Source organism: Stylophora pistillata, chromosome 9 (assembly GCF_964205215.1).
Source record: "Stylophora pistillata chromosome 9, jaStyPist1.2, whole genome shotgun sequence".
In the NCBI taxonomy this organism is placed as follows: Eukaryota; Metazoa; Cnidaria; class Anthozoa; order Scleractinia; family Pocilloporidae; genus Stylophora; species Stylophora pistillata.
In genome coordinates this window covers 12,037,701-12,047,700 of record NC_142527.1, presented here as the reverse complement: position 1 = coordinate 12,047,700, position 10,000 = coordinate 12,037,701, and the positions used below count along the sequence as shown (strand labels likewise).

Here is a 10,000-nt window from a genome sequence, read left to right as displayed (position 1 = left end):
TGTTACATTTAAGGCTCAACGTTGTTATTTCTCGTTTTCAATTTATCGTATTATTAATTATCCAACTGTGCTTCGTACAATACAAATAACACCTAAAACAACTACAAATATCTCGTGGTATTTGTCCTCTAGAGCCCAACCGGTTAAACAGGTTTTTTAGAATTACGAAATCTGACCACACTGAAATAACAGTTTGGTGTGTTGGATAATAAATCTTTTAGTAAACCTTTTGTTGTGTAGTATCGCTGAATATTTTCACTCTTTGTTTGTATTTTGACACGCCCTACTGGCTCGTCAAAATAACTAGAATAAGTTATTGTCTATTTATTTTATTCTTATGCACTTTCACTTTTTTCTTCCATTGGATTGTTACTTTCGTATCTCGCGCTTTTCAAGGATTCTCCTTCATTGGATTATAACGTTAATATCTCGAGCACTTTTGGGCTGACTAATCCAACGTCAGATTTCCTGACTGTTCCAGAAATTGAGCGCAGCTTCACTTTTAAGTCAAGAGTTCGACTTCTGAAATCGGATGTGTGTCCACCTTCTTCTCTTGTTCTTGTGACCTGTTCAAAATTATTTTTTCCCTAGTCTTATTTTAGCGGTGTTATCATGGTGGAAGCGTTAAAATAAATAAATAAACCATATCTAGAGAAAGATTTATCTTGCAAATTCAATCTTGAGTATTCAACGAAGAGACAAAGCATTTGAGGGTATGATAATATAATGCGTTAAGATAACTTGAAAACGTATCTTATCATGATAATTTCGTATGATGCACGATCCTCGCAGTAGATAACGCTATTTAAGCAATAGCGAAAATCAGACCTGAAAAAAATCAGGCCTGTACGGGACTCGAACCACTGACCTCTGCGATACTAGTGCAGCGCTCTACCAATTGAGCTAACAAGTCAACTGAGAGCAGGCCGTTAAGTTGATTCGTAATGAACCCGTGAAAGTGATAAATGAGATAGAATAAATATATGAAAATCATATATTTTGAACTGCGGTATTTGATACGTATGATGCACGATCCTCGCAGTAGATAACGCTATTTAAGCAATAGCGAAAATCAGACCTGAAAAAAATCAGGCCTGTACGGGACTCGAACCACTGACCTCTGCTCAATTGGTAGAGCGCTGCACTAGTATCGCAGAGGTCAGTGGTTCGAGTCCCGTACAGGCCTGATTTTTTTCAGGTCTGATTTTCGCTATTGCTTAAATAGCGTTATCTACTGCGAGGATCGTGCATCATACGTATCAAATACCGCAGTTCAAAATATATGATTTTCATATATTTATTCTATCTCATTTATCACTTTCACGGGTTCATTACGAATCAACTTAACGGCCTGCTCTCAGTTGGCTTGTTAGCTCAATTGGTAGAGCGCTGCACTAGTATCGCAGAGGTCAGTGGTTCGAGTCCCGTACAGGCCTGATTTTTTTCAGGTCTGATTTTCGCTATTGCTTAAATAGCGTTATCTACTGCGAGGATCGTGCATCATACGTATCAAATAGCGCAGTTCAAAATATATGATTTTCATATATTTATTCTATCTCATGATAATTTCTTTAGATAGTGTGTTGTGTTTCACGGATTTAAGTCAGACGAATTACTACAACTCAATACAAACTCAACATCTATATGTTCAACATGGCGATTGTCAAATCTACAAGGTGCGCACGTGGCATGCGTGCGCACATGTGACAGATACCGCGGGCCGGCATGCCCGACATAGCATTCCTCCTCCCCAAAATTTCAGAACTAATCTAAAATAATTGAGTTCAGTTCAGTTCAGTTCATAGGTTTAGTTTTTCAGGGGGTTTCCGCAGCCGACGGGGATAGCGCCTAGGTGGTGGTGTTGCTGAACTGCTGGTCGTGATCTCGTTCTGGCTGCTAGGAGATTTGCTCGGTTGGTTGGTCACATCTATGTCTATGGTTGGTAATTTCTCCATATCATTCGCAGAAGGAGGTTGTGGTTCTTCACTTTCGGCGCTGCATGTCGCTGGTGGAATTCCTACTAACACAGCTGGGTCTAGGTGTGGGGTGAAGTACTCCTTATTAACGCTCGGAGTTACTGCAGTCTCCTTGAGTTGATCGATATGTCGTCGCCATACTGTATTTGGTCCGACTCTGACTTCGTAGGATAAGGGTCCAGGGTGAGCTGTGATGATACCAGGAACCCACTTATCTCCGCTTCGGTAGTTTCGTGCAACGACAGCTTGACCTACGGTTAACTCACGGGTAGGGTTGTGGCTGGATCGTAACTCTTGGTCTTGCTGCTTTTCTTCCACTCGCTTCCGTATGTTAGGCTTCAGTATGTCGAGTTTCGTTCTGAGGTTTCTTCCCATGAGGAGTACCGCTGGTGCCTCTCCAGTCAGCGCATGTGGTGTCGTTCTGTAGGCTAGCAAGAAGTTTGCCAGTTTCCAGGAGAGGGTTTTCTTCTCAGTCAGTGCTGCGCGTAGAGCTTGCTTGAATGTCTGTACAAAACGTTCAGCGCTGCCATTTGTAGCTGGGTGATACGGCGCTGCCATTTTGTGTTTGATACCATTATTCCTCATGAATGTTCTGAATTCGTCTGATGTGAATTGTGGGCCGTTATCACTGACCAGTTGTTGTGGTAATCCGTGTGTCGCAAACAGCTTTCTTAGTTCCTCAATTGTTCTTGCAGCGCTTGTAGTAGTCACTGGTATTACTTCGGGCCATTTTGAGTGGCTATCCACAACAATGAGAAACATTGTTCCCAAGAATGGTCCCGCAAAATCTATGTGGATACGTTGCCATGGGCGTGCTGGCCACTCCCACGTATGAAGTGGGGCGGTCTTAGGATTGTTCTGGGTGAGTTGACAGCCAGTGCATCCTTTTGCTGTTTGCTCGACTTCCTTGTCCATTCCTGGCCACCAAATGTAGCTCCTAGCCAACGCCTTCATCCTTACGATTCCGGGGTGGCCTTCATGGAGTTGTTGTAACAACTGTGTTCGGTACTTAGGTGGAATTATCACTCGAGAGCCCCACAGAAGGCAACCATCCTGTAATGTAAGTTCATCCTTCCTTCTGTAGAATGGTTCCAACTCTTTTTTACTGACTGGTCGCCACCCTTGTCTCGTGTGTTCTACCACACGTGATAATACCGGATCTCTCTGGGTTGCTTGACGAACCATATCTGCATTGACTGGCAGCACTTCGAGCTGTGACACTTGAAAAATTTCCGCCGGATCAGCTACTTCCTTGCTGTACGCCTTTTTCAAGGGTAGGCGTGATAGTCCATCCGCGTTTCCATGTTGGGTGGTGTTTTTGTACTCAATGCTGTACTTGAATCCTGCTAGGAACAATGCGTAACGTTGTAAACGGGCAACTGTCATGGCTGGTATCCCTTTCTTGGGGTTAAGAATTGAGGTCAGAGGTTCATGATCTGTGACCAGCGTGAAATGGCGGCCGAATAGGTATAGGTGGAATTTCTTGACTCCCCAAACCAAGGCTAAGGCTTCTTTGTCAATCTGGGAGTAGTTTCTTTCTGCTTTCGTAAGGGTACGTGACGCGAAGACTATGGGCCGTTCTGAGCCGTCTTCTATTACATGCGATAGTACGGCCCCGACTCCGACTTGTGAGGCGTCGCATGCTAGTTTCAATGGTCGTTCTGGATCATAGTGGGTAAGTACCATATCTGATGCTATGAGTTTCTTCACCGAGAAAAAGGCTTCTTCACACTCTGCGGACCACTTCCACGGCTTGCCTTGTTCTAAGAGCCTGTTCAGGGGGTTGAGGGTGGTTGCGAGGTTGGGTAAGAACTTATGGTAATAGTTTACCAATCCCAAAAATGAACGGACTTGTTGAACGTTCTCTGGCCTTGGGGAATTGACGACGGCATCAACTTTCTCTTGGGTCTTGTGTAGTCCGTATTGGTCCACTTCGTGTCCGCAGTAGGTGATCTTTGTCTGGAAAAACTCGCATTTCCCGCGATTTGCTCTCAGGCCATGTTCCTTTAACCTCTTCAGTGTTTCCTCCAGGTGGGCGAGATGCTCTTCGTCATCTTTTCCTGTGATTATCATATCGTCTAAGATGCAGCTTGTCCTTTCTATTCCTTCTAAGATTTGATCCATTGATCTCTGCCAAATGGCTGGGGCTGACGTTATTCCAAATACCAGGCGATTGTATCGGTACAATCCTTTATGGGTGTTGACTGTCAGGTGCTCTTGTGACTCTTCCTCCACTTCCATCTGGTGGTATGCCTGTCTAAGGTCGATTTTGGTGAACTTCTTCCCCCCTGCCAGCTTAGCAAATATGTCGTCAATGCGAGGGAGAGGGTACTCCTCTGACTGCAGTTGGGGGTTTACTGTGATTTTATAGTCACCACAGATCCTTACTGTACCGTTTGGTTTGACGATGGGTACGATAGGCGTCGCCCAGTTGCTGAAGTTGACTTTGCTCAGTATTCCTTCTTCCTCTAAACGTTTCAGCTCAACTTCGACTTTGGGTTTCAAGGCATATGGAACAGGTCTGGCTTTGTAAAACTTGGGTTGACTGTTTTCCTTGAGCGTTAGTTTTGCTTTGGTGGACTTGAGTGTGACAGTTTCGTTTTGAAACACCTCACTGTACTCGTCCAGGAGTTTCTCTAATTTCTTTTGGGTTTCTTGCGGTGTCTTCTCTTTTGAAATGGCGCAGATCTGTTTCCAGTCGAGTTGTATCTCGTGTAGCCAATCTCTTCCAAACAAGGCTGGGCCTTGTGTCTCTACCACGTACAATGTTAAGTTCTTAACCTGATTGTTGTGTTCCACACGTACAAGGAGTTTTCCTTCTGGTTTCATCTTCTCTCCTGAGTAGGTTTTCAAAATGGCTTTGGTGTCCACCAGTGGTGTGTCTGCGAATATTTCCTTGTATTTCTGCAATGGAAGTGTGGATATCGCTGAGCCCGTATCGAGTTCCATTTTCAGGGTGTGTCCGTTGATCTTTGGGGCAACCCAGATGACCTCACCAGCTGTTACTTGGTTGACATTGTTTACTTCTAGTGATGCCACAAAACTGTCGTCATCACATTCATCACTCATCTCAAAAGAATGCAGATTGGGTTTATCAACTTTTCTTCGTTGGGTAGTGTTATGATTTCTTCCAGAGCGGCAAACTCGTTGGATGTGGCCCAGTTTTCCACATTTCCGGCATGTTTCCTTCTTGAAGTAACACTCGGATGATTCATGTGTGGTGCCACCGCATCGATAACAATTATCACGGGGCTTCGGCTTCACATTATATACTCGTGCGTTTTCAGTGTTTATTTTGTTAACGTCGGATTCTTTACTACCCTGTAACTCTAAGGTATCTTTTGCCGCAGCTTCCATGGCAAATGCAATTTCCGTCGCCTTTGCTAAGGTCAACTCTGGTTCGGAGAGTAATCGTTTCTGGATAAGTTCATTGTGTAGTCCACACACTAGTCTATCCCTTAATGCATCGTTTAAGCTCGCTCCAAATTCACAATACAGTGTCAACTTCTTTAATTCAGCAATGTAAGTACTTACGGTTTCACCTTCCAGTTGGTTTCTCTTGTGAAAGCGAAATCGCTCTGCGATGAGCAGTGGTTTCGGAGAAAGATGTTTCTGTAGAGTTTCCACGATGGTTTTGAAAGACAGGCTGGATGGTTTCTCTGGGGCAGAGAGGTTTCGTAATAGCCCATACGTTTTGTTTCCCATTAGGCTGAGTATCACTGCTACTTGTTTGTCTTCCTTAATGTCGTTGGCGAGAAAGTATTGCTCTATTCGTTCAACGTAGGCAAGCCAGTCGTCGTTAGTTTCATCGAAGGCCTCTATCTTTCCAATCGGCATATTGTCCTAGGCCTGAACGTCTCTTTATGAGTTCTGAAAATCTCGTCGCCAATCTGTTGTGTTTCACGGATTTAAGTCAGACGAATTACTACAACTCAATACAAACTCAACGTCTATATTTTCAACATGGCGATTGTCAAATCTACAAGGTGCGCACGTGGCATGCGTGCGCACATGTGACAGATACCGCGGGCCGGCATGCCCGACATAGCATAGTGCACCCTTATTTATGCCTAATGAACAGTGAAACATAATCCGTAGTTTCTTTCAAGATAATCAAGCTTCGTTTACTAACACTCTGTTTCACTTAGTTTCTTCGATATAATGCACGATTCAAAACCGAGTTCACCCCAGGACCGGCGTCCTAGTCTAAACCAGGGTGAAGAGCAAAGGACCTGGCCTTTTTACTTTCTTTGTGGTAAGTTATTCGCTCTATTCACAGTTGAGACTTCTAGGTTTGACTGAATTTAGGAAGAGACCTACTCGTCTCTGTGACGCACAAAAGTAAGCTTACACGCTGAAAATAACCTTCCCTTGTAAAAGTCTTAAATTATATTACATTGTAACTGACACTCCGTCACAGTTTGAAATACGTACCTTTTTTAATCTCGACGATTCACTTGTACATAACACAAAAAAATACAGAGTTAACAATGCGAACTTAAACCCAACGAAACTAAAATACAACGAAGGAATACGAAAAACCACAGGAAAATACAAACGAAAGCTTAACTACTGACAAGATCTGTACGGCACTACGGAATAACAACGACTGATGAAAAATTACAACTACGATGTTATATAGCGGATAAAGGCTAAAACAATAGACTAAACAAGGCTACACAATACTCAAAGGCGATTACATGAAACAACGCTGACAAAATTAATTTACATTTTGACAGCACGAAAAAATACAAACTAATAAATACAGAACTGAACTATCGAGACGAGAACTATTTACACTAATTACAATTAACAAAGACGAACGACAGAACTGATAAAAGAATAACTCTCGTGGCTACATACATCTTAAGACAAAATATTGACTAGTACGCCTTGGTTTTGTACACAGTGACATCTGAAAAGAACGACGAATTTGTAGTTATCCTACCATTATTCCAGTTCGGAAACATAACGATTCCGATTGTTTTCGAAAATGATCTGAAAGCTCTAGCTGCCTGCGTTTGGCTCCAAACAAACCAATCCATTGTTGACGTAACATACAGGACGAAATTAGCAGATTGTCCAGAAAAACCAGCTGTTGGAATAAATTTCAATAGGACCATCACAGTTCGTGTCCTAGAACAGAAGTGGTGAGTACTATCGATACTTAAAATAATGAACCGAAATCTCAGGTCTGGACTTCTTGATACTGGAATAGTGCTTCTTACCGGAATTACATTTCAGTGCTCTTCGCCGTAGATTTTTTAAAATGTGCATCGAAAACTGCTCAGAAGTTGCTCATTTATGGCGAGAATGCTCTAAGTGAAGCAATTACGTAGTTTGGATGCCAATCTTGTGCAATGAGATTGTGGTTTACTTGTTCAAAAGAATTTGACAGAGAAAAAAATTCCGCTTTTAACCACAAGGAGGTCCCGTCATTTGTGGTTGATCAAGAGCGGCATCATGTTTGTCTGGCCTGGTCTTTATTTGGTGGATTCCTCAAAGTCTTTGTCAACGGACTGAAACTTGTTAGCACGGCTGAGTCTAGCATCGACTTTCTCCATATCAGGGGTATTAATGAGCAGGAAATATGAATTTCTTTAAAGTGTCCAAACACGATATCGCTTAAATGTGCTTAAATAAACGAGGGAAAAACTCTAGCTTCTAACCCTGAACGATGAAATTTAATTTATTTCGATTCTTTCCAACATTTTACGGATTACCAAATCTTATGGTAATTAATGGATATATGCAGGAAGGATAACTCACAACTAATCAATACTTCTTTGAATGTCATGGTTGCAATTCGATGACTAACTATGAAACACATCATGATTTGCTTAAACACTGTTTCGTTTACACTGCTGATGAGGAAAGTTAAGTGATTCATTTATCATCAGTAACGGGTCGCTCTAATTGGCTACTCCTAATCTAAATATCCTTTGCTATTCACTACCAAGCAGCTTCCACCCAAATACTGCAAAATTCATCTCTTTGCGTTACATTATCCCTCAGTTTAAGTTTATACTAAAAAACCTATCTACCTAAGTGTCAATGGCTTAGGAAGGAACTGGAAGGTTAAAAGAGATTGCAATTTCTCTCATCATGACCTGATAAACTATAATAAAACAGTTGTTTCCTTAGGTTCGGGGAAAATGGATAACTAAGAACTGAATATATCGATAACTAATTCATAACATGCTTTTTGTTGTAATTGAAATTTCAAGAACACTCCCAAGCATCTCGAACTCTACAAACAATGCATCCCAATGTATTAGGGGAATACACTTATTGATTCATCTTCTTTACTAGGAGTAGGTCGCTTTATTGTCCGTTGCCCTTATATGAAAAATTCAACAAAAGAAGACGCTCTTGGTAGTATAAGTGATCTTAACCTATGGGAAGGTGTACTCAATGAGGAAGAAATTCAACGGATGTCTTTAGGGTGTGAAAGAAGGGACGGTGATCTCAAGGCTTGGAGGAGCATGCGTAGTGGAGTCATAGGAGACGCCCATGTTCCTTATCATACTTCCTCATGTCGAGACGTGAGTGGTAAGTGAATGCACACACCCATATAGTACTTTATAGGGAATTAAAGCAAACAGTAGCGTCTTCGGAGGGATCGTTTTCACTTGTCGCCACTGTGGCCATTTTTTTACCAAAACAAAATAAAGGCGGTCATGTTTATCTACTTAGTCCGTCCTGAGAGATTTTAACTATTTTACTTATTTTTAACAAATTGATTTACATAGCGGCTCACCATGGGATCGAAAATGTACTATTATTTTAAGGTGATGGAATTTCCTCGCTCATTGAGCCTGTTATAAAAATGCTTTTTATGTTTTGGTTTCTGTCGGGTCCCCTTGCCCTGTTGGTTTTTCCATATTTCTGCTGCTTTGACCCCTCATTACAATTAGATTCTCTTACAATTAGATTTTCCTCTTTGTACAACTATATTTTATCATTTTGTATATATTTTAAATTCTAATATTTTCCTAGGGCAGGCACCCTGCATTGGTCTGAGTGTCCCGTTCGTGCCCATCCCTTTTGGGCTTTAGTACTTTATGCTTGTATATTTTAATTTTTTGATGCTGCCTAATAAAGCTTGGCATACATACATACATACATACTTACATACATACATACATACACTTAAAAATGACGGCTGTAATGGCCGCTTATTTTGAGCAAAGTCTAGGTTTGACCCCGATGTTGGGCATCATATTCATCTGGAGGTTTAGTATAAGTGGTTGTTTAAAGGGAACAAATATTTTCCCAGAGTTATCTAGAAGGATTTTTTCTCTGGGCAAAGTAAAGGATCACTGAGAAGCGATTTTTACTGAACAAAGGGTAAAGTTTGCCTAAATAAGCCCCTGCATGTTTCATCACAGGTTTGAAACGCCTTGCGACGTTTCCTTTCTCAAGAAACATTACAACAGAACATACACGAGTATGGAGCGCATGGTATGACCGATCAGCGAATGGTAATGGTAGATGCCTAAAGTTTCGATACATGATTCTTGGAGCAAGAAAAAACAACATACGGCTTTACCAAATAATGCGGAACATCTCAAGGGAAAGTCCAATCTGGCAAGGAGACTCAACAGGGGACGACTCCTGGCAGTATGGACAAGTGTCAGTGACTGGGGTCACAGAACATCAAGTAAGATTGTTTTAATGTTACTGAAATAACCACAAAATAATTAGTAGTAACCATAAACTGTGAATAAAATTGAATATTTATAGCCATAATTGTTCATATGATAATTAATATGCAGTTTTTGATATTATTCTGACTCATGGAAATGTTGCAGTTTACTTTGGCTCAATGAGCACAAGGCTCTGAAAGTCTAAAGAGATCTTCTTGAATGAAGAAATGAATTCACATGAAGAAGAAAATGGACATCGAAGAGTTTTCTTCACAATGCATTTTACTAGGTATAACTTAGCCTTAAGTAATTTTTTGTCATAGCAAACAAACGAACAAACAAAAAGCTTGTGGCTAGAACTTTTTACTCCGGCTG

At 41.4% G+C, this 10,000-nt stretch overlaps 1 protein-coding gene and 1 long non-coding RNA gene across 2 annotated transcripts in view; one reads left to right on the top strand and one right to left on the bottom strand.

The window, feature by feature from the left end:
* Window positions 1-1,799: 1,799 nt before the first annotated feature.
* LOC111343012 (uncharacterized protein K02A2.6) lies at window positions 1,800-5,813 on the bottom strand. The gene has a single exon (XM_088734423.1). The coding sequence runs from the start codon at window positions 5,811-5,813 to the stop codon at window positions 1,800-1,802; it is 4,014 nt and encodes a 1,337-aa protein (XP_088590549.1).
* A 3,568-nt stretch (window positions 5,814-9,381) lies between these two features.
* Window positions 9,382-10,000, top strand: part of LOC148723323 (uncharacterized) — a 1,629-nt gene continuing 1,010 nt past the window's right edge. Inside the window, exon 1 of the long non-coding RNA XR_015992034.1 lies at window positions 9,382-9,639. This is a non-coding gene — a long non-coding RNA (uncharacterized LOC148723323). The remainder of the gene's footprint in view (window positions 9,640-10,000) is intronic.